The sequence below is a fragment of the Rhagoletis zephyria genome, unplaced genomic scaffold (assembly GCF_001687245.7).
Source record: "Rhagoletis zephyria isolate East Lansing unplaced genomic scaffold, Rhagoletis_zephyria_1.1 Rzeph_scaffold_00050, whole genome shotgun sequence".
Classification (NCBI taxonomy): domain Eukaryota; kingdom Metazoa; phylum Arthropoda; class Insecta; order Diptera; family Tephritidae; genus Rhagoletis; species Rhagoletis zephyria.
Genome location: NW_016157134.1, coordinates 684,798 through 710,475, shown reverse-complemented (window position 1 = coordinate 710,475; position 25,678 = coordinate 684,798). Strand labels below are relative to the sequence as shown.

At 38.6% G+C, this 25,678-nt stretch overlaps 2 protein-coding genes across 8 annotated transcripts in view; both read left to right on the top strand.

Annotated features, from left to right (window-relative positions):
* The window catches only part of Asator (tau-tubulin kinase asator), a 328,905-nt gene that overhangs the window by 2,996 nt on the left and 300,231 nt on the right, over positions 1-25,678 (top strand). For all 6 annotated transcript variants that reach the window (XM_017623153.1, XM_017623147.1, XM_017623171.1 and 3 more), the window contains exons 3-4: positions 24,407-24,796; positions 24,880-25,083. In XM_017623153.1, the coding sequence (XP_017478642.1) occupies positions 24,407-24,796; positions 24,880-25,083 (594 nt within the window). The remainder of the gene's footprint in view (positions 1-24,406; positions 24,797-24,879; positions 25,084-25,678) is intronic.
* Positions 5,456-6,739, top strand: LOC108368371 (uncharacterized). 2 transcript variants are annotated; one of them, XM_017623228.1, is made up of 2 exons: positions 5,456-6,030; positions 6,103-6,739. In XM_017623228.1, the coding sequence occupies exons 1-2, from the start codon at positions 5,478-5,480 to the stop codon at positions 6,723-6,725; spliced, it is 1,176 nt and encodes a 391-aa protein (XP_017478717.1). In that variant the 5' UTR covers positions 5,456-5,477; the 3' UTR covers positions 6,726-6,739. The 2 variants fall into 2 exon arrangements, with proteins under 2 accessions (XP_017478717.1, XP_017478710.1); XM_017623221.1 differs by having other exon boundaries at positions 5,456-6,038; positions 6,111-6,739.

The following is a 25,678-nucleotide window of genomic DNA, read 5'->3' as shown; positions in this document are numbered from 1 at the left end:
GCAATAAGCTTTTTTTAGTAGAAAATCCGTCGTGTTTTCCTTCCTATTTATCCAGCTCAGTATCCGGATCACTTCTCACGGTAACAATTTGGATCATGCTTATTGGGGTGGGCAGCATTAATTTTATACTACTGCCACGAAGAAGAAGAAATCACAGTATATACCACGATGCCGCGAAACAAAGGTGGCACCTTCCGCGGATCGCTAATCCTCTCTTCTTTGACTGCATCCACCCTTTCGCTGACGTCACATTATTATTTTTTCGCACTAGTGATGAATATTAAATTTTCATATTGTACCTATTTCCCTAAAAGTTGTACCTAAAAGAAGATATACGTACCTAAACAGTAAACATGTATTTATATGTGCACATATTTTTGAGAGTTGGTGGACTACATCTTCCTTCTGTACCTTAACAACATTTGGACTTACACATAAAAAATAGCAATTGCTTTTACTTAAAATTTCATACCTTTCACTTAAATTTGTTTGAAAAAATCGTGTTCCAAATGTATCTAAAATAATCTGCTTGTACCGAATGTACGTTAAAATTTAAGAAGCTGAATAGTAGGTGTCGATAACTGGGTAGTGTAACCGCACCCTAAATTCGCCATCGTGCAATCATATGGCAACCCCAGTCAGTAACAATCGCAGCCAACGTGAACCTTTTTCATTCGTCGATTTTGGATAAGAGAAGAAAGATGGCGGGCAGCGAATATACAAGTTTTAGTATCTCGTCAGTATTTCGTTTTTAGTATTTTTAATCAATTGAAAGTTCAACTTTGTATTTGACTTTATCTTTTATTTTGTAATTTGTTAAACGTATGACAATAAACGTCTATGTGACTTGTCGTCGCCAACATAAATCTCTAAAACTTGTTCTCTGCCGCCATCAATTGCAAATCATCGCCTCGTAAGGAATCAGGCGATCAGGTCGCCGCCATTTCATAAGGCTTAATTGGAAGTCATCGCCGTGCAAGGAGTCGGAGTCGCTGTCGTCTGTAAAAGCCGAACAGCGTAGTTACTGGTTTTTCATCGTAATCTGAGCCGCCATCGTCTTGTTTGCCTGTTGCAATTCGCAACAATTTGCCAATTTGCCGCCGTCCCTTTGCAAAGTAGCAGCCAGCTACAAAATTTGCAACAAGGTATCATCAGCACCCTTTCGATTTAGCCATTGCCGTGCAATCGAAAGCGACAGGTGCCAGCAATCGGAATCTGTACAAACAACGTGTTGAAGCCGCCATACAGATTCGGGCCTAAAACTTTGGATTCGTGACAGAAAAATTTAGTTGCAGTTGTGCAGCAGCGCCGCATTTCGCTTTTGGGTAATTTGCGAAGCACTACTTGGCATATGTAGGGCCACATAAAATCGCCCCGCTTGTTACAAATTTGTAAGCAGTCGTACAACGGATTTACCGCCAAAAATTCGCGATAATCATTTTAACCCGCCACAAATTGTTCGCCAGCAACAGTTATTCGTTGGCTCAGCATTCAGTTACTCGTCGATACCACTGCTAAGCCCCGGTATAACTAACCTAAAAATATTTTTCTACGTGATTATCTGCGCTAATGCGAACAAGATCTCAAATGAGCCAACAACAAGGAACTAGTGCAGAAGACGATGCGGATTTAAATGCGACGGTCGTTGAAGCACCACCCGGCCCTGCGCCACAGCGTCAAGGTGCACAAGTGGACAATTTAACCGCTTTGGTCGCTTCAATTACGGCCTTACGTGAGTCAATCGTTGAGCTCCGAAACGACACAAATATTCAGCGTTCGGATATTCAACAACTGCGACAACGTCTTGAAACACATCAAGTGGAACAGTCTCAATGGCAATTACCGAACCAGACAGTAAGAGAACAGGATATAGTCGCCCCTTTATGCACACAGCAGTCACTACCGCCAACAGTGACACCATTGCCGCCAACGTCGTTAAGACAGACAAATCCTGCACCAGTTTTTGTGGATAGCGCCGCAACGAGACTGCATCCCCTACCTACGTTTGAAGGAAATCCGGAGGATTGGCCGCTCTTTATCGCGTCTTACCGCGATACTACAGCAGAGTTTGGTTACAACGGTAGGCAAAACCTCATGCGTCTTCAAAGAGCATTGCAGGGTGAAGCAAGGCAAGCCGTTAAGTCGCTTCTTATTCACCCAGACGACGTGCCCAACGTTTTGAGCGAACTGGAATTTAACTTTGGTCGCTCAGACTTGTTAATACGTTCTCAGTTGCAAAGGGTGCAACATTTTCCGAGTATCACTGAGAGCCGCCTTGATCAAATTTTAGAATTTTCAACGCGAGTACGCAATATTGTGGCATTTTTCAAATCCGCAAAATGTGAACACCACTTGGTAAACCCTACCCTGTTGGAGCAACTGGTGACCAAACTGCCACCTACCAAACAATACGAGTGGAGCAAGCGCGCTGCACAAATTTCACCGTTTCCGACAGTTGGAAACTTCGCTGATTGGCTAAGCGAGTTGGCCAAAGTTGTCGCACTGATGCCAAAATCAGCCGACAGAAATGTGCCATTACCACACTCGCGTCAGGTTAACCAACCAACAAGTAGTCGCCAGATAACGCTAGCAGGAGGTGGTAGCCGTCGATTCCTCCACAGCAGCGAGGTACAACGGGACCAACGTCAAACCTACCGATGTGTCCAATGTAGCCAGAACCATGTTTTGTCGGAATGTCGTCGTTTCAGCGGTAGCAGTGTCAATGAAAGATGGGCTTTGGTAAAGCGCCACCAACTATGCTTCGGATGTCTCACGAGCGGACACAGCCTGTCAACCTGCCACCGAAGAACAGTGTGTGGTGTCAATGGCTGCCAGCGGAAGCACCACCAGCTGTTGCACTCACAAACCGAAGCAAGCCGACCAACATCCAGCGACAACCAAGTACAGCACGTTTTCAATTGCCGTCAGGAGAGCCAGTCAACTTTATTCAAAATTTTGCCGGTAACATTGTTCGGACCCCGAGGTAAAATAGAAATTTACGCCATGATCGACGAAGGTTCGTCGGTGTCATTATTAAGTGACAGCATCGCCACCAGCCTAGGTTTGCAAGGGCCAGCATCACTTCTGTCGTTGCAATGGTACGGCAGGAACAAAACGACAGAGAAGTCCCGTAAAGTCACGGTCGAGTTACGAGGTCCAGACGCTACTCACACTTTCGCAATCAAAAACGTGCGGACTATTCGAAATCTCAATTTGCCGACTCAATCCTTTGACAAGAGTAAGTACAACCATTTAAAGACAGTGCCTTTTTCGAACTATACTGATGTAAGGCCAGACCTACTGCTTGGGCTAGACAACTCGTTTCTGGGTATTGCTCGCGATGTTGTCGACAACGGTCCCGAGCAACCAATCGCCGTCAAAACAAAATTGGGTTGGATGGTTTACGGGCCACTCCAGGGTATCACCACTAGCGTGTCAAGGGTGATGTTAGTCAGAGAGTCAACCGCAGTGACACAATTAATTACACCAGCTTGTAGAAAATTATATCGCAGTCGACAGCTTAGCCATCAGATGTCCGGTCAATGCCGCACTGGAATCTGACGTGGACAGACGCGCGAGAGAGATACTCGAGCAAACTACCAAACACATCGGAGGTCGTTATGAGGTAGGCCTGCTGTGGCGAGAAGATGACGTCAAGCTTCCCCCCAGCTACGACATGGCACAAAAGCGCTTACTTGGTATCGAATCAAGAATGAAAAGAGACAGCCAATTTGCCAAAAGTTACATACGCGAAATCGACAAGTATGTCAGCAAGGGTTATGCTAGGGAGTGGGGCCAACTACGTGGTACCTGCCCCATTTTGGGGTAGTTAACGAACACAAGCCGGGTAAGCTCCGCATAGTGTTCGATGCAGCCGCTCAGACGTCTGGTATATCGCTCAACAGTGCCCTACTCAAAGGACCCGTTAAGGCCCAATGTTTAATCAGCATTCTTTTTAAATTTCGACAAGGAATCGTCGCAGTGGCTGGAGACATCCAGGAGATGTTTTCTCAAGTGCGCATCCGAGTTGAGGATCAAGACTCGCAGCGCTTCTTATGGAGAGGGGGCGACTCCAGTCAACCAATTCGCACCTTTGCCATGACCTCGATGATTTTCGGGGCCGCCTGTTCCCCATGCTGCGCAGAATTTGTTAAAAACAAAAATGCCGCCAGATTCGCTTCCCAGATGCCAAGAGGTGCCGATGCCGTAGAAAACAAAACGTACGTGGATGATCTGGTGATAAGTTTTAACAATGTCAAAGACGCCGACCAAACGATCCGAGAAGCCATCGCAATTAATTCCGCCGCCGGGTTCCAACTTCGACAATTTGTGTCAAATAGCAAAGTTCTGGAAGCTAGCTTGAATGATAGCAACAACACGCCATCTACAGTCATCAACCTGGAACGACAAGCCAGCGCCGATAAAATCCGTGGGAGGTTTTGGAACACATCCGCAGACACCTTTGAATTCCATTTTAAATTTTTTTAAATATCCAGCGACATTCTGCAGTGTAAGCGACTACCCACTAAAAGGGAGCTGTTGGGAATCGTGATGTCCATATACGTTCCCTTCGGACTACTTGCCAACGTAACAATTTCCGCCAAATTACTTATTCAGGCCTTGTGGAAACAAAGCATCGCCTGGGATGAAGAGCTGCCGATACATTTAGCAGCACAGTGGGAGTCTTGGTGGTCGAACTTTCAGTCAGTAAAAGCGTTTTCAATACCACGCTGTTACTTGGGTTTGATACCGACCGCTGACAGCATCCAACTACACATTTTCGTCGATGCCAGCACACGTGCATACGCAGCAGCCGCGTACTTGAGAGTAAAAAAGGAACATGCAGTGAAGGTAACTCTCGTTTGCGCCAAAGCAACTTGCGCGCCGCTTAAAACAATGACGGTTCCAAGGTTGGAACTACAAGCTGCAGTCCTCGGATGTCGTATCAAAACACTGGTGGAAGAAGGTCACGGCATTCCCATCGACAGCATTACTTTTTGGAGCGACTCGCAGACGGTTATTCTGTGGATACGTTCACACGCGCGAACGTACAAACCGTTCGTAGCACATCGGATCGCAGAGATCCTAACTACAACGACAACTAATCAGTGGCGATGGGTGCCTACGAACCTAAACGTCGCAGACGAAGCTACTCGCGCCATGCTGAAACCCGAGTTCTCGTCACACTCCCGCTGGTTTAGTGGACCACAATTTTTACACCAGGACGAGGAATGCTGGCCTCGAGAAACAATTTTGACGTCCGACGACTGTGCCAACGAGGAGATCACTAGTCGACACCTGCTTCTGTGCAACACGGGTGAGCCATTATCAAACTTACCAGATTTTCATCCTTTCTCAAATTAGTCAGAGCCATAGCCTGGGGGTTGCGATTTGTCAACAACACCAGGAACAAAGACCGTAGTGACGGCGAACTACATGTCGACGAACTAGCCGCCGCCGAGGAGTGTATATGCCGCATGGTGCAAAAAGAAGCGTATCAACATGAAATCGATTTGCTGCGAAAGAAGTCACCGTTGCCAAAAAGTTCCAGTATTTATCAACTGACACCATACTTAGATGAAAAGGGTTTATTAAGGGTTTATGGGAGGATAGACGCGGCTTATTGCCTGCCGATAACAGCACGCAGACCAATCATCTTGCCAATAAAAAGCCACGTCACGAGACTAGTAGTAGCCGCGCAGCACCAAAAGAGACACCACCAAAACGACAACCTTACAATGAATGAGGTACGCCAACGGTTTTGGGTTCCCGCCATACGTAACGTCTTGAGGACTGTCAAAAAGCAGTGCCCTGTCTGCATACACGACAGAGCTAAACCCGCCGTACCGTTGATGGGTCAGTTGCCGCTGGATCGACTAACACCATACGTTCGACCTTTTACGTACAGCGGAGTAGACTACTGCGGCCCATTTCACGTCACCATCGGTCGCAGAACGGAAAAAAGGTGGATCGCATTGTTCACATGCCTTACTACGCGAGCAGTCCATCTCGAGCTATCAGAAAACCTGTCAACCGACGCATTTATCATTTGTCTTCGCAACTTCGTGAATCGCCGCGGGGTGCCAACACGCATTCGGAGTGATAACGGCACCAATTTCATCGGTGCCCAGAAGGAGATGAAAGAAGCAGACCGAATGTTCGATTTCACCGTCATCGGAAGCGAAATGTCCAAACAGCGTATCGAATGGGTGTTTAACTGCCCCGCAGATCCCAGCAGTGGAGGTTGTTGGGAACGGCTCATCCAATGCACTAAGCGACTCCTGCATAAAGTTTTCAAAGAGGAGGCACCGAGGTTGGAGACGTTCCGTAGTGTCCTCATTGAAATAGAAAATATCGTAAATAACCGCCCATTGACCGATCTGCCAGTCACGCCAGAAGAGGAAGAACCTCTCACACCCAACCATTTCCTAGTGGGTTGCTTGAACTCTACGCAAACGCCACATCCGGAAGAGAACCGCCTATGCCTCCGAAAGCAGTGGAGGATCGCCCAGAATTTGAAGGACCGTGCATGGAAAAGGTGGACGGTAGAATATTTGCCTCGACTTTTATGTCGCTCGAAGTGGAGAGACGACGCAGATGCGCTTAAGCCGGGAACACTTGTTATAATATGTGACCCCTCAGCACCACGAAGTCATTGGGAGAAGGGGCGAATTACTGAGGTTTTCAAAGGAAATGATGGCCGAGTCCGAAGTGCCAACATCTAAACCTCGCATGGAGTCATACGTCGACCGGCGAAAAAGCTAGCCGCTTTGGGTCCCCCGAAGATCCGCCAGGAGGTGGGATGTCGATAACTGGGTAGTGTAACCGCACCCTAAATTCGCCATCGTGCAATCATATGGCAACCCCAGTCAGTAACAATCGCAGCCAACGTGAATCTTTTTCATTCGTCGATTTTGGATAAGAGAAGAAAGATGGCGGGCAGCGAATATACAAGTTTTAGTATCTCGTCAGTATTTCGTTTTTAGTATTTTTAATCAATTGAAAGTTCAACTTTGTATTTGACTTTATCTTTTATTTTGTAATTTGTTAAACGTATGACAATAAACGTCTATGTGACTTGTCGTCGCCAACAGTAGGTAAAATTCAACCTAGAGCTAGAACTAGAGAGCTAAATAACAAATAGCAAAGAAACGCAAAACTAGCAGAAACTAGCAAGTAAACAGCTGATGTATTAACTATTTTGTTTTATATGTATTTAACTATTGAACATATTTGGGCGAATTTTTGTTTATCCATTTTGACAGCTGCTAGTAAAAATATTACTAGCAGAAATTAGCAGGAGAACAAAAAAAAAAAAATAAGAGCGTAAGAACGAGAGAGAGGTGCTAGTTTTTTGGTTTAAGAAACGCTTTCCAGCAGAAATTATTGATAATATTTAATCTGTTATAATCTGTTAAGAAACAAAGCTATTATTTCACCAATTGCACCAAGAGTGATAGAACAGAAGATTGCCCCAATCGAGCTGAGAGCAACCGGGCGGGACGTCAACAAATACCAGAATGAGAGAGCAAGACGAACTGTACAAGAAAGACCAAAGACAGTATTGCCAAGTTTTGAATTTGAAAAACCACCAAATTTTTATTGTTGTATTTAATGGACTTTATATGCATAAACAATTTTATTGTAAGGATGCCAATTCAAATTAATAAAAATCAATGTTTCTTGCACGACGGTCCAATTCTTGTGGCATGATTGAAGGTGCTGCCACATATTTTGTTGTCGCTTATGACTGTCACCGTGACATGATTTTGTTTAAATTTTTGTAAAATTGCTTACCACACTTAAGATTGCTATAAATCTTGCATCCATTAATTTTTTTTTTCAAATTTGGTGTCTTCAAACTGAAAACAAAAGCACCAAAAATGTACCAAGCACCAAACTCAAAAATTTTCGCGTTTTGAATACCCACAGCAACAGTGAATGTAAACAGAAGTATTGTGTGATGTCAGCGAATGGGTGGATGCTGTCAAATCGACGAAGAGAGGGTTAGCGGTCCGCGAATGGCGTCACCTTCAATTTCTGCATCGTGCAATTGCACAGTATATACAGTAATAAACCTCTTTGAATACACCTCGGGGGAAAATCTGATCAGGGTTGCTAATGAGAAGGATCATGAATTTTGTTGATTCAGAGTTTCATACAAAATGACTGTGGTATGAAAGGGAGCAACAACCGTACTATGGCAGAGTGGCCCAAGTCATGATTGTGGAATAGTGACCGAAATTAATTACAAAAGTGTAAAAAATTGCAAATTATTATCTATTACTAGCCAATGCCCGCTTACTTCGCGGCGCCTAATAAGAGCGTTGGCCAATGCAAAAGAGCGTTTAAAAATAAAATTAGTCTGTAAAGTCAAAATTTTTGATTTAAGTTGAAACCACTAATACCATGTCCCCACCAAAAAGTTAACCATCTCAAATCGAACTTAACCACATCACTAACTATTGCTGTCCACACTGCGGTTTGAGGTTTATAAAACAGTACAAATGTAAAGAACAGTGTTCGGACATCCAAAAATCGATTCAGGACTAAGTTACTGCAAAAATCAGAGCAAAAACAAATAATCCGTACTAGATTGAATTTTTTATTTTTGTTTCTGACATTAATTGTTTGACTAAAATATTTTCTATTCATGCAAAATAAGAACGCGGGGCAATGTAAGGATAATATGTTACATATTTAGGTAATATTTAGCATTTTCTATATAGTATAGTATAGTATCTAACACTTAATTTTTTAAAAAGCAAACCTTTTCTACTTTATATAAATTTCATTCCACATATACTTTTTAACAAGTTAAGTAAAGTTCTGCATCCGCCAATTTGTACAGCAATACATCAAAAAATAACGAAGTTACTTTATTGACGCATTGCTATGAAAGAGTTACTTTTTAACAGTGAGATTTGGCTAACTTTCAATTTTTTTACTGAAATCGGTGGTGAACACTCAAAAAACGGCCCCAAAAGGGGCATAACATGAATGAAAAAAACGGAATAGATTGGAAGTCAAGCGGAGTAGAGGAGTAGATTTCAAATTTTTTCAAAAACCGGATTAAATCTAATCTGATCGTAGTTGAGTCCAAACACTAGTAGGGAACGAATTCTTTACATTTTAACGCTAATGACCCACAGATGGCGGGAAAACACAGGGTTGTATCAGACTTTCGACGTGGTTTCGAGTTGGTTAGCTTTTAACCATCTCAGTGAAATGGTTAAGTGCTGTCATTTTTATATGGCGAAACTACGCTAAATCAAGTGGGTTATCGGGATAACCAACTCAGTAGCCATAACTACGTGGTTAGCTCCGGCGGGGACATGGTATAAGGCGCTGTATCCTCCTCACACATAGGCCAATAATAGTAACGCTGTGATACCATATGGAATACCAATCCCTTTCGGTATCATGAGCTTCACCGATGGTCTTATTTCCACCTGTGGGAACTCTGCCAGGTATGCGTAATCTTTTTGTATGATCTTGCAACTACAACATTGGTGCCATGCGTATGCCAATAAAAGTTCTTATAGGGAAACTCAAGAGCACAGAAGTGCTGTCCCACAGGATGAAAAGTTTTCCGGTACATTGCTAAATGAGTCGTGTGATCTCTTAAGTATCTTTCAAATGAAGCAATTGATATACCTACGGTGGTCCTTCCTTGTTAATTCACCACTTTTACAATTTGTGGTAAAATTTATGAACTGATTTCTGGGTAGATGCAAGACCGCATGATCGTGCATGAGGGCGACAGTAAGACTTAACCCGATCCTTCATTTAGACATCTAAAAACTAAATTCGTATAACTTAAACATAGTGCCAAAGCAGACCAACCCCACGGGGTTTCTATACATTTCGTCTGCAGCCCCATCCATTGGGTTCATTTTCTGCAAAACCATTGCTTACCATAAAATGAATACGTGTTATGAATTTCAACCTTAACTCCAGCGGCACTAACCAGGTAAATTTTAATCAAAAGAATTTTCCATAATACAGGTACATAGCTCACATTTAAAATTTGAACGAAATCGGTTAATAAATAAAATTTTTATAAATAACTCTACTCCAGCACCACCTAGCGAGTTTTCTAGTAGCATGTAATTAGACCATATATGTATGTAAGATAACCTCCGACAATCCGACGGAACTCTATTCAGTGTTTTTTGAGTTTATTCCGAACAACGAAATCGGCTATCATTTTATGCAAATAGGTATGTAGATTATAGCGAAACCCGTAACAGCAAAGCTCCATTCTTTGTGAAAAATTCTTCAAAATTTTCACATAAATTTTACCTTACTGAAAATTAAAGACAAAGTTACAATAGTTCAATGGGATTTAGAAATCTAGGAGAAAATAATTCCCAATCGAATGATACTTGCGCGTTTACGTAAATATATATCGAGCCAGCCTTTCCAATAATTACCCCTTTTCGCCATAACTACGGTATTGATAACATATGTAGCTGTGTAGAATTTCAAGACGTTACCGTTAGCAGTTCCAGAGATAAGCTATATGAGAAGTTCAGTTTGTATGGAAGGAAGGAGCCACGCCCCTTTCCCAATGCATTTGTAATATATGCATCAGTGCTAAGTTTCAGTTCCCCAGCGTAATTGGTTTTAGAGATATATTGGTTTTTTACGTTTTAGTCTGTATAAGAATTTTAGGAATAACCCGAGCTACATACCGAGTAAATTTTTGGTCAGAATGTTTATTTTCAAGGTGTTGCCAAATATGAACCAAGTGGATGTAGCCGTTTAGTAGTTTAGTGAAATACATCGTAAAGAGAACTGTATGAAATTGTAAAACGTGACGTCTCAGGTTTCTTAATTTTTTGGCAGCAACAACGAAAAGTTTAAATTTTTTGAGCGAAAAACCTTCCACACAGAAATAAAAAAAATTAAGTTTGTGGTTATATCAAGGCGAAATTTTGAGAACGGTCCGTTGCTAACTCTAAATACAAACAACGACGCACTGGAAAAAGTTAATACGTTCAAATACCTAGGAATAATGATCGACGATAAACTAAAACAAAAAAAAAAATGGATTCTATATTTTCAATTAGAGCTCTAGCAATATGTACGTCGGTGAAAACTGCATTTAACTCCATACATTAGCTTTTGCGTGATGCGCTTACGAACATACAGACAAACATACCAAAAGTTTATATTTGGCTTCTGTTGATCTAATAAACCCCCTATTAATTTTTCTTTAACATCTATTATGTACAGATATCGGCCTGTTGCAATTTTATTATTCTCAAATACTCTCGTTTGATACCCATATGGCAACACTTAGTTTATATTATAAATTTAACTGAATTAAAGTTTTCAAATAAGTGGCAACCCGCTTCAAGAATATTTTCAAAAGTAAGCTTCCTAATCCTCTTTAGTTTAATATTCGTATTGCAATATTTCATTTATTTTAAAAATTTTCATGAATACAATTTTTCAATCAGTTGGCAAATCCCCCAAAAATATTTTCAGCATTAAACTTTCCTAGCCTCTTTAGTTTGATGCCAATATTGCAATATTTAATTTATGCTATCAATTAAATTAAATTAAAGTTTTCAAATAGGTGGCAACCTTCCACAAAAATATTTTCAGCTGTAAGCCTTTGTAAATTTCTTTCTTTTGACAGCCATATTGCAGTATTCACTTTACCGTATCAATTGACCTAAATTGAAATTTTAAACACAGGTGGCAACTCTCTAATTTTTTCTTCTATATTGGAAGCTAGATCTCTAGCGATACATCGGTGAAAACTGCATTCAATTCCATGTTTTCACCTGATGCGCGTACAAATATGTAGACAGACAGAGATTCAAAAATTCTAACAATTGTTTATTTGGCTTCTGTAGCTTTAATAAAAACCCACCATATTAATTTTTCTTTAATATCTATAAGGTACAGACATCGACCTGTTACAATTTTATTATATGTATAGATGTAGATATAGATTTGATTTATTTTATCAATTTAATATAATAAAATTTTTCAAACAGGTGGCAGCCCTCCCTAAAAATATTTTCGGCAATAAAATTTCCTAAACCCCTTCAGTTTGATACCCATATTGCAATATTCAATTTATCTTATAAATTAAATTAAATGTAAATTTTGAAACAGGTGGCAACTCTAAAAAAATATTTTTGGCTGTAAGGCTTCTTCAGCCTCTTTCTTTTGACGCCCATATTGCAAAATTAATTTTTTCTTATCAATTTACTTAAACTCCAATTTTTAAACAGGTGGCAACTCTCTAATTTTTTGCTTCCTATATTTTAGGTTAGACCTCTAGCAGTACATCGGTGAAAACTGCATTCAAATCCATGCATTCGTTTTCGAGTGATGCGCGAACAAACATACAGACAGACAGACAGACAAACATTCTAAAAATGGTTGTTTTGGCTTCTGGTGCTCTAATAAAGACCCCCCACATTAATTTTCTTTAATATCTATAATGTACAGACATCGACCTGTTACAATTTTATTATATGTATAGATTATAGATACTAATACAGATTATCACAGTTCAGTGTTTAACTTGTTATATTACACCGTAAGTGATAATGACCAGTTAAATGCTGAAAACGGTAGCACTTAACCCGAATTTTCGCAAAAATGCACATTTATTTTCTAATATTCAGATATTCAACTCTTCGCCAGATGCAGAGGCATGTGAGGTTCACTAAGAGCTACTCATGAAGTTTGAGTAGCTCCGGGTAATGGACCATTGAGTGTACTGCAGGAGAATTCTGACAATCGCTACGCTAAATTTTCTTCGTTAAAATTCTCTAATGAAAAGCCTAAAAGTATACAACATGGAAGAGTAACACACGCGATGCGTAATCAACCAAATCTGGCACTGTGGAGGGCATGCAACTAGACGTTGCGTGTTGTTAGGGAGTCCCCAAGCAAATGCATGTACTGAATTTATACGGTAGCAATTCATAGCAATTACTATTTTATGTGTGCATGATTCATATATGTGACATTCTATAATTTTATGTTGGGTATTTTTGAGAAGCTATGGAGTTATGGAGTCTATAACTATACAAAACTTGTTTCTTTGGAATAAAGACTTAAATATATTCGAAAGTTTAGAATTATACTTGACAAATTCAGAAAATAACACAAAATTCACGTTTTACATAAAAATATCTTACAATGGAAATTTTTTAAATTTTAAACTTACATGTAAAAAAAAACTCCATTCAGTGCTATAATTACGATTTCTGTTTTCCAGTTTATAGAAACACAATTATGTGCTTAACTATTGATATTATTCTTAATTAAGCACTGATATTATACGTAACATACATTTTGTTCATAAATAATACATAATAAGATATATTTTATCCTCGAAAAGAACTTTTTCTAATCATGAGGCGAAATTCCCCACAGTTGGTGTTGCCGTGCGCGCAAAACGAAAACGCTGCACACAACCCAAAAGTCGTCCTCGGGTACCAATTGGTGAAAAACTGAGAAAAGGTTTATTACTGTATATGGGGCGTTCCATACCAAATTGACGGGGTTCACACTTCAAGTGTTTCATTTGTTTGAAATTTTTAGGGTAGATGGACAAACATAAATAATAAATAAATATGAAATTTGAGCTTGACTAACACATTTTTAAAAACTTTACAGCACAAAAACAAATAGATTTAATAGTTTTCCAAATATATCGAGAACGTGGCGAGGAAAAAATTTGAAATAAATCACACATGCACTCATCCAAATTCTCCATGAAAAGAAATATAAAATTTTTTTTCTTGAAAAATTTTTCACATACAAATTTTTTTATTTTTATTTTATGGCCTTATAACAATTATATTCAACAACTGAAAGAAGTCTGATAGGAAATGTGGTGATTTCCGAAATAGCTATCACTTCTACCATTTTTGCAAATTATTGTTGCTTTTCCACAATAAGTTTTCATTAAAAAACGGCCTCAAGCTCAATAAAAATTGTTAAATAAAATTTTTATAAGGCCATAAAAAAAACAAAAAAAAAAAAACAAATAGGTTAAGGACGGGCACACTTAAAAGTTAAACATTCTAATAATAGAAATATTAACAAAAACCAACAGAACCAACAGAACCAACAACCACTTGATCAAGTCTAAATAGCACTGCATTAGCTGCGCTTGATTGTAGTTGGCTTAACCAATGAAATAGTGGAAAAAGCAACCAGAATTCACAAGACAAACTGAACACAGTGCGTAGGCAACTGGCTGAGTCAGTGGGATCGTCGGTTCAAATCGTACTGAAAGAAGTCTGATGAGGAAATGTGGTGATTTCCGAAATAGCTATCACTTCTACAATTTTTTCAAATTATTGTTGCTTTTTCACAATAAGTTTTCATTAAGAAACGACCTCAAGCCCAATAAAAATTGTTGAATACAAATTTTTTGATAAACAAATTAGTTTTTGAAAATATGCCATCTCAGAAAAAATTGAAAAAAATCACAATGGTAGCTCTGAGTATCGCGCAATATTTAAGTATAGTATTATGGGGTGCAGTCTACAATAATTTGAGTTAGGATTTTTTTTTTACACCGAAGTTGAGTAAAATGAGTACATTACAAATTTACAAATTTTTTCAATTTTTTTTTTAGAATTTTTTTAAGTATGGAGTTTTGTAGCCCATTAAATTTTCGATTGCAAAACTCGCGTTAATTGTTTTTTAATTTTCTTTGAAGACGGTTTTGCGCATTTTCTTCTATAAGAAAAAAGTGCAAAAAGCCGTCAGCATAAAACATATTAAAAATCAACGCAATTTTGGAGTAGTTTAGAACTTGCAATTTATTATACTAAGCGCTTCCGCCCAGACAGTTAATTGAACACACCTAACCCGGAGCTCCGCAAAAATACTTACAGCCTCATTCTCTATTGCAAAACGAACGGTCGTTTGTGTCAGAGTCGTATCGTTCGTCTGTTTGTATTCCGTATTTCGAATACAAAAGCAGACGAAAACAGCTAATTCTTACGCAGCTATAAAGCAAGAAATTAACATTCTCTATTTCGAATAGTAGGCAAAATAACGAATTCTAATGTCAAATTCAAGCGAAAACAATTTTTCTATCGTTGTAATACATTTGAAATGGAACAATCTTCAAAAAAAGGTGATCTTGCAAAAAATACAAGAAATATTTGCATTGTGGTAATAAAGTGTTCGCCTTCCACTGTTAAAAAAACTACTAGCACACAATTTGAGATGCTAGTTAGAGAATTGAGTTCTAAACCAAAACTGGCAAGGGACGCTCCTCTATTCGGAGCTGATAAAGCCACATTTGATGCCCAGTGGCACGAAGTGGCCAATAAACTAAATGCGTATGGACCTCCGCAAAGAAGTGTGGTTGAATGGGAAAAGGTGAGTATGAGCCCGGAACGAGCTCGGTAATGTCTGCTACTTTCGATTACCGAATTTGTCTTTTATAAATATACATATTAGCCGTTTATTTTCAAAGTGCCATAAATCACTTGACATCTCTTGTGCTTAAATGACCGGTTCCTTGTGTGTGAACGGGTCGGTTATTCGTTTAACTTCATCCACCAAAGGAGGAAGGATTTGTCGTTAGCTTATGACAATAGAGCGATTTACAGATGCATTCGGTTACAAGCCGGTCATCGAAGCCAAAAGGTACGAAGTGGCTTATGCCACTTTCAAAATAAACGGATCATGTGTACATTAATATAGTTGATACATAGAAATACAAATGTGAAATGCTTTGAACAATATTATCCATACATTTGGTCTGACCTTAAAAGTCGGACTAAACGGAAAATAGTTGAGAACCAAGGGAATTTCAGTGCCACTGGCGGCGATCCATTCCTCAATACAACACTGACAGAAGTGGAGAAGTCTATCTACCGCATCCTACTGATGTTAACGGCAGCAGCACCAAGTGGAACGGTACTTGGAATAGCTATAAATACAACACCCTCTACAACAGCACCATCAACAACAACACTACCAACAGCTTCACCACCAACAACATCACGACCAACAACAGCACCACCAACAACAATACTACCAACAGCTTCACCACCAACAACATCAAGACCAACAGTAATACCCATGGCCATAAACACAACAGTAATGAACCGACCATCATCACCGAAGCCCATAAATATTAGTACTCCAACAAGGCCACCACCGCAAAATCGCAGAAATCGCCAAATCAGCCAAAGAGCAGGCCGAAGCAGCAAAAATTCAAGCTGAGGCTTCGAAAAAAATGGCAGAAGCTGCAGTAAGACAGGCTGAGGCAACAAGAGCCATCGCGGAAAATTCGCAACAAATTGCCGCAGCTTTATCAAGACTGGTTGATGCAATTGAAATTTGAATTGAAGTTTTCCAAAACAAATAAAATCTATAAACTCATAATTTCCGCACAAAAATACGTGTCATTTATTTTAATCTTTTTTCTCGGAAATGTCTTTTTCAACCTCTAAATGCCCTTCAAATTTTAACTCGTCCTGAACTTCTAAAATGAAATACCAAGATGCTCTATCTTTTGGTCATATTATGTACCGACTTCCGGTTTCGACAGGAGGTAGGTTAAACTGAGCGGGAGTCAATTTTTAAATGAGACTTCGAAAAATATGGCAGAAGCTGCAATAAGACAGGCTGAGGCAACAAGAGCCATCGCGGAAAATTCGCAACAAATTGCCGCAGCTTTATCAAGACTGGTTGATGCAATTGAAATTTTAATTGAAGTTTTCCAAAACAAATAAAATCTATAAACTCAGAATTTCCGCACAAAAATACGTAACTTTTATTTCAAACTTTTTTCTCGGAAATGTCTTTTTCAACCTCTAAATTCCCTTCAAATTTTAACTCGTCCTGAACTTCTAAAACGAACGAAAATGAAATACCAAGATGCTCTATCTTTTGGTCATATGATGTACCGACTTCCGGTTTCGACAGGAGGTAGGTTAAACTGAGCGTGAGTCAATTTTTTAAATGGAATATGCATGTTTTCATTACAGATTCGGATTCTGCAAGCAAAAATAAGTAACTTTTGTCGAATCCCTTTTTCTGAAATAAACTTCCGGTCGGTTTAAACCACTTCCGCTCGAAACCGGAAGACGGTGATGTGACCAAAAGATAGAATGCCCCCGACTTGGTAATTTATATTTTGGCATTTTCCACCTACAAAAAAAACATTTTCCTCCATTTTAGAAGGGGTTGACGGTTGTTTTGGGACACCCTGTATATCTTATGGTTTTCTTATTCACCTGGTAAAAATGGAAAATTGTATTGTTTTATTGCAAATTTTCTGCCATTGGCAAACATATATTTAGGAATAGCGTGCTGCAATCCGAATCGTATTTTCGAAATTCGTAACAATGGCATGCCTAAAAACGAACGAGTAAGCTTTTTTGCGTAGTTTTGTACGAAAACAATTCTGTGTCGGAGGGAAATAAAAGATGTAAATCGATGTGTGTTTGCAAGAAATATTGGTGGTGTTCATTTAAACAGATAAATTTGCCTTTCAAATATACATTTTTATCCACTGCTTTATATCAAAAAAGAATCTTTGTTGCCCCTTATCGAGAAACTTGGGTCCGGTTTAGTTATTATATATTATTTATATTTTGGCATTTTCAACCTACAAAAAAAAAACATTTTCCTCCATTTTAGAAGGGGTTGACGGTTGTTTTGGGACACCCTGTATATCTTATGGTTTTCTTATTCACCTGGTAAAAATGGAAAATTGTATTGTTTTATTGCAAATTTTCTGCCATTGGCAAACATATATTTAGGAATAGCGTGCTGCAATCCGAATCGTATTNATTTAAGATATGTAAATGTTTCAAATTTCCTACCACTAGCTGATTAATAAACTCGGTTTGCACTATGCACTTTTTGTAAATTTCGTTGTGGGTTCTGCGCAAAAATTCTGTGGACGGCGTAGCCGGAGTGATATGCACAAGAAATGTTGTATACCTTTGACATGCGGAAGCCCCTCTTCCCCGCAACACAGAAAGGAGAATTCTACTTAGTAAGGGTTATAATCCCTAAGCGCGGCCGAAGGCAGAAGCAATCGCAACAGGTGGTGGACCTAACAAAGTGCATGTTTTCAANAAGAACCAGAGCTTCATGCATAGGAGGAGTTCTGGCTTGTGGTTCCACAATTCATCAGAAGCTGACATAGATGCGCCCACGGTTACTATGCCCGACAGCTCCGCATACCTTTGTGAACCCATTGCCATAGCGCCCTCTTACTCTGCTGCTATAATTGCAAATGCATCAGAATCCATAATTTTCCTCAAAATATGTAAAATTAACCAATTTTACAATAAACTAGCACATGATGAGTGTTTTTTTTAATTCCTTTCCACTTTATTTTCCTTCATTCAGCTAACAACTGATAGCTGGCAAAGTTGTACATGTTTCCGCAAGGGTTGCAGCATGTGGATTTTTCGTTTTTCGTAGCGTAGCTACGAATTACGAAAATTCGGCTTCTAGAATAAGGGGATATGTCTTGAGGTAACTGAGTGGAAGGGAACATATCATTAAAAGAAATGCACACGTTATGTAATGCGCAACACGCAATTATAATTTTTGTGTTTTTTTCGGCAGAATAATGTAGTCCTCGTGATCCCATTATGCACCGAAAACGATTTTTCAAAACGTTTCAATTTTTAAAGCCCCTCTGGACTGCATCTCTGGGCATACGGAATGGTGTCATCAAATATGGTTGCAGTGGATAACCAGAGTCCCCTGTGGAGAACAAATTTTAAAAGTATCACCTATTATATTTATACTGTTATTTTTTAACCCTACCGCGGAGCCACGTATTGGTTTTCCCACTATGAAAATCTGCTTTAAGTAACTGTTCTGCTGTCCTGTGCTTCCATATAAAAGCGTCGTGGTTAGCATCTACATAAGTAATTATCATATTGTGATCACAAATCTGTTAATTATACTCTTTTGTACAATATATACATTTTTAATCTTTCGACTACATAATATGTAATAATGTAACTTGGATTTCTTGACTACAGCCACCACACACAAACACACATATAAATTTGTACTGACCTTTATATGTATGTATGTATACACATATGGTTAGGCTTGATGAGTCTATACACAAATAGTATAACTATACTTACTGCCATGACATTTATACTATGAAATCCCTTCCGATTATGGTATAAATGTCTTCGGTTGAAACCAGGCGATCTAATTCGTACATGTGTACCGTCGACTCAGCCTATGATAACCGGTATGCCAAACTTGTTAAAGAAGTGCTCTTCTCCCTGAGTTCTTGTGAAGCGCACCCATTTGTTACAAAATTTGTTCTCAAAAATGCACAAGCACTCCGTGATTACCTTTGCAACTGTTGATTGGCTCATTCCTGATCATTCGTTTCCAACCGATTTTTGGTAGCTACCTGTGGCAAGAAAACGAAGAAAAGTTGCCAATTCTAATTGAGCTGGCAGGTGAGTTTTCCGAAAAGTGAGCTTCATATGTATTTTTGTTTCTTCAAATATGTGTGAAAACAGTTCCTTGCCCATCCGGAAGTTCGCAACAAACCTACGTATTTTTTTAAAAATCAGTAATCTGCTTCTGGGAAAATACAAGAATTTACTTACTCGGCCTTCGGCAGCTCCAACACATTTGTTGCGTCCCTTACATTGCGTCTTTGGACGCCTAACTCCACATCGTCGGAACTTTCATCCTAAAAGTAAGCAACCGCTGCATACATTATAAAATTACAAATTTCGAACACTAAAAACCACCTCTTTTTGAAATTCACAAATATTTCGTTAAAAAACAAGCAAACGCCAATGTAAACAAACGATTACATATATAAAGAAATGTATGTAAACAAAAAAAAGGGTCAGACAAATATTCAAAAGTTTCCTTAAAAAAGATAAAAACTTTGAAAAAAGTATTTTTTTTTTGTAATACTTAAATTAATACATAGGGTAACTACGCTTTTGACAAATGCTTTCGTCTCACATTTTGTTATAACGTAAGCAACGTAAGGGTTGACGAATAGCATAGGGCATACCAATGCGAGACGAAATCGTCGGGAGACGATTCGTTCGTCTGAGCTTTCGTTCGCAATAGAGAATGAGGCTGTGAAAATCAAAGTATAGAATGTCACAAATATAAATCATACCCGCATACAATAGTAATTGCTATGAATTTCTACCGTATAAATTCAGGTCATGCATTAGTCGGAGACTCCCGTTGGTTATGGTGTGTTTAAAGTTCAGCCAGCGCATTCAATGGTCCATTACCCGGAGCTGCTACAATATGTAGAGTAGATTTTAGTGAGCCTCACATGCCACTGCCACTGGCTACAAGCTGGATATCTGAATATTAGAAAATAAATAGCAATTATCTATTAAAATTATAAGAAAAGTGTTTGTTTACAAAATTACCTGTGCCACTCTGCCATAGTATGGTTGTTACTCTCTTTCATATCACAGTAATTTTGTATACAACTCTGAATCCGCAAAGTTCATGTTCCTTCTCATTAACAACCCTGACTAGATTTTACCCCTAAGGAGTACTCAAAATGGTTTATTACTATCTATACTAAAGTCCAGCGCAGGTGTATTTGCCGCATTTCGTTCAATAAGTACTCCTTGCATTGTACTCTACTCCCAACACATTGTTACTCTTTTTCCGCATACATACACTACTTGGCGTTGAGAGAGTAAATACTTGACGTACTTGCTATTACTCCACCAAAGTACGTACTCTACTTTCCCTCATCGCGTACGAGAGATATTTGCTGCTGCCAAAAGGGAGTAGCAAATCTACTCTCTGTATACTTGTAGTACGGTAAGTACTTGCGTATTAAATTTCAATTCTGGTTGTTAGCCTACTAGTTGATATCGTTTGCGGCGCTGGTCAGTGAAATTGAAAGAGTAAAAATAGAATATGGAAATTGACGATGTAAGGAAATGTTTACGGCCTTATTTATAAAAAATAGCGTAGATTTAGACAGTTGTTTAATGTGACATTTTCATACAACTTTTTTCTATAAAACTATTTGCAGTCATAAACCAACAGATAAGTTGTTAAAAACAACAACTGCTATACGAAATAAAATTATTAGTGGCAAATCAAAATTTTGAAAAGTGCCGATTTTCACATTCGATAGTACATGGTAGCGACGAGATGTACGAGCATTGTTTTCTTAAGAGCTGCATACTGATTTAAGAAATTTTTTATAGAAGCAAATTTATTTTCCATTTATTGTGCGTAATTTTATATGAATTTTTAGTTTTTCTTGAGAGCCTTTACAAATAAAAAAATTTCGAAATATGTACACACATACGCAGCCATATAACTTGATTTCAAGAGACGCATAACGGTCACTGATTTTTTTTAGCAACGGTTGCGCTCAACCGCTGCGCCTTCTGAACCTACCCATTGATAGCTTTTTTTTTTGATAACACTGTGCGACAGCTCAAATCGGTATTGAGTAAAACCAAATTCAAGAGATAGTTTTTGAATTTCATTGAGTTTTTTTAATAACTACTAAAATTAGAGGTGTATATATGTTTTCTTCGAAAATACTCAAGTACTACTAGTGAGTACTCTACTGTCAAATACCTTTTACTCGCAGTAGTTGCGGAAGGCAAAGTAAATACTCTACGCGTCTTGCTATTGATCGGTAGTTTACGTACGCTTGCAGAAACTGGTTTATGCTTACTCACACTTGACCCGAACGATGAGAGTAAAGGTGGGAAAGTATTTGGGCGGCGATCGGATGTCTTGTTAGTCTTGGAATTGCGCAGGAGTTTAGTGTATACTATGCTTTTTTGCCATACCCACGATTGAGAGAAATAGGGATTGCGTCCATCGCGGTACCGCTAATCCGCTCTTTGTGAATTTGACAGAACCAGCTGTGTGCGTGACGTCATCTTGGTTCAATTGTTGATTGAAAACCAAATAACGATTTAACTGTGTACGGTTTAGTTATTTGCCCAATAATTTCAGGCTATTGTGTCCGAATGGGTGACCCGATCAAAAAATGTTACACACACACACACTTGTAGCCAAGGGTCTACACTTTATTGTAAAACCTAATTTGGTAATTTGCGATCGCTAATTTATTAATAAATTCGGTTTGAAAAATTCACTTTTTTGTGAATTTCGGAATGAGTTCTACGCAAATGTATTGTGGATGCCATAGCCAGAGTTATATGCACAATACATGTTGAATACCTTTGACAATAGAAAGGTGTACTGCACAAAAATACTGTTTATCGAGTTTACATTTCCAGTGTCAAAATGCTAATTTTAGACCATGTTCCAATGGTTTCCCAGGGGTTTCGAGGGATCAGGTGTGACAAAGTGTGAAGCGCGTTAATATATCTGCGTAGTTTTACACAATTATTGAAACATTACAAGGTAAAATGAAGTCTGCAGTGGCAAATTGTAAAAGTGAAAACAAAAGGCAAGCGTGCGATATAAGTAATTTTTTTTCTGTACATATCTACATACATATAACTTAATGCATTTTTCCAACATACGGCATGTGCTGAAAATCGTACTTACCTAAAGGGCTACATGCCCAAAATCATTGCTACGTGTTCCTATTTAATTAAACTTTGTATATTTATTAATTCCTGCAAAATTGAACCATTGATATTAATACTTTATTCCGCATATTTTCCTATGTGTTTTGGCATTTCTCTCTCTCTCAATTGCACCAAGATGTCGTAACGCAAAAATTTCGCTCAAAAATCCTCTCTTATGGGTGCAACTTTTTATTCTATCATTCTTGTGCCATACCAATATTAGTTGAATAAGACCGCCTTCGATTCGCAAATTTTCTGCTCGCAATGTTTGAGTTCCGCTTGCTTGCTTAACGAAAAATTTTTATCTGAATGCAACAGCCAAGTAAATTATTAGCGATGACCGATGGCGAGTTTGCTTGTACCTCATTGAATTCGCTCTTTTCGCCACGCTCCAAATGTTGGCGAATCGAAGGCGGCGCAAGAATGATAGAAAATAAGATTGCGCCCTCAGCCTTGCTGTGACGTCATGAACGAAACAGTATGAATAGCAGACAAAGAAGTGGGAAAATTCCATACAAATGATAAAGAAAATTGCGAACACTCACTTAAAATTGTAAAATAAAGAATATATATTAGTTTATTATGAGTATTATTGGAAGAAAAAGCTAAATAAATGTGCCAGGCATATATGTGACGAAAAGCAACCTAAAAGTATGTTCACATATCAATATTATCTCAATCAAAGCTCGTTTTTTAATCTCACCGTTTACACAGGCAAATCTCAGATTATTAGCTGTCAAATTTGTGCTTGTTATTCTCACATCCCAAGGAAAAGTTATGTTTCTTCTCTGTGGCACCGTGATCACGTTTTTCTGCTATATTAAGCAATATAAATATATTTTAACTTAACATTTTATTAAAAATACCTTTACGAACCTCTTTTCCTTGCTAGCGTCCATTTTTGTTTACTTTTACATTTGGCATTTCTCCTCTTTTTCGCAAAAACAATCGATAAAACTAGGATGGACACCGAAAAGTTATCGGTTAAATCTGAGATTATTTTATAATTACAGATTAACAAGGGGCGAATTTTATATGGCTAATCTCTTGTTCTAATTACAGATTAGGGTGTTAAGCTCGAAAATGAGGATAATCTACTTATATGTGAACCTAGTATAAAGTTGCCTAATTGGAAAAGCTGTGGGTCAAAGTATCTAAATAAAATCGAAGTGGTTTTGTGTTTTCTATTAAAAATTTTATTGCACACATATATTGCTGAATATCAAAAAGGAATTAATAAATAATAACACTCAGTTACAATTTTAGGGAATAGTTCTTATAAATAATGTTTTTTTGTGGTTGAAAGGACTTGATCGCCGGCAGGAACTTATCAACTTCTGTGCCAAAGTCACAGCAAGCGGAAAGAAAAAATAGTTGGTTATCAACGATTTGCCTCAAATATCGTTATTGAAACTCGCCACTGAACACTAAATTTGTAAAAATCACCTTTCTTTCTTAATTGTTAGTTTGTTGTTCTTTGTGGTAAACTTTCGTTTCGCTTATCTTATGACGTCACATCACAGAAGCTGGCTGTCAAACTCAAACCAAAAATGATAGCGGAACGTTCAGGGCGCAATTTTCTTTTCTATCAGTCTTGATGGTTTATAATTCAGCCTTCGTGGTCGAGAAGGCCGCAAAAAACAATTTTAAAAATATTCAGTTTTACAATAACTAAATAAGTTATTCAATATGGCCCGGAGTTGTAGTCAAAATAAAGTCGACTCTAAAGTTGACTGCAGCTTTTTGACACAATTTTCGACGGTTTATCTGTCAACATAGCTGCAACTAGCTTTAGAGTGGGCTTTATTTTGACTTTAAGTACGGGCATATGTCTTTTTTAGAGCAACTTTTCAATTGGACGCTTACCATATAATTGTCGTCGAGTGTATATGTTGGACTTTGGACTTGCACGGCAGTACACAACAGGAACGGGCGAGGTTCGTTGCCCCCGTGCCGCGGCTGGATTCCGTGGAACTGTGCGATACGCATCCATAAACGCCCATCGCAATCGAGAAATGGGTCGCCATGATGATTTGTGGTCTTTGTTTTATATGCTAGTCGAGTTTGTGAACGGCCAATTGCCATGGCGAAAAATTAAAGATAAAGAGCAAGTAGGCTTAACGAAAGAGAAATACGATCACAGAATTTTACTGAAACACCTGCCATCTGACTTAAAGCAATTTTTGGAACATATACAATCGCTAACATATGCCGACCGGCCTGACTATGCTGTAAGTATGCCTTTATCATAAAACTTATTGATAATCTCTTCATTACTGCCGCATCATCATCATAATCAATAAAATATTTGTAGATGTTGATCGGATTATTTGAGCGTTGTATGAAACGCCGAGGTGTGAAAGAATCGGATCCATATGATTGGGAAAAGATTGAGACGGTTAATGCAACAACTAGTCAAAATACGAGTACTTTGCAAATGCAGGGTAAAAATGAGTTCATACACGGGAATATCACACAAATGACAGTGGCAGCATCTAACGCCAGCGGGACGGAATATGTAAGAATTTTTTTATGTTTTTGAAGTGAAACTTCTTCAGTAGCGAGGTGAAATAAAAAATCGTCTGGAAAGAAACTGACAGTTGGGATGCAAGATTAGTGCATCTCTCTCTTTTCACTCCTTTTGCCGCCTACAATAATATTTGGAATGTGTTATGGAAACATGATACAGAGCCTACCAAGACTAAGATAATAATGATTTTAAGATAAAGTTTAGATTGAAATTGAGTTTGAGAAAATACTATTGGCCCTAAAACCGTGTAGTTAAATTCATATAATTTCTAAACAAGAGGCCTGGGCTGGGAATATAGTCATATCATCTTTGTCGGTTCTGGTATTTAATCAGCCTGCAGAAGACGTGAAAGAAGTCTGGGCTCACTGTGGCCACAGCTTGAGCACATTCACCTCCTACCGTCGAGAGCGCTACTGAATTTTCTGAGATCGCGTGCGCAACTCATTTAATATTTTTATATATGAAATGAAGTGGCAACGCCAAAACACTGAATTGATATTCTTATTTTGCACATCTGGCAACTGTTGTTGCTAGAATGTTTTCTTATTCATTTTGATCATTCATTCTCACACTTTTATTTGTA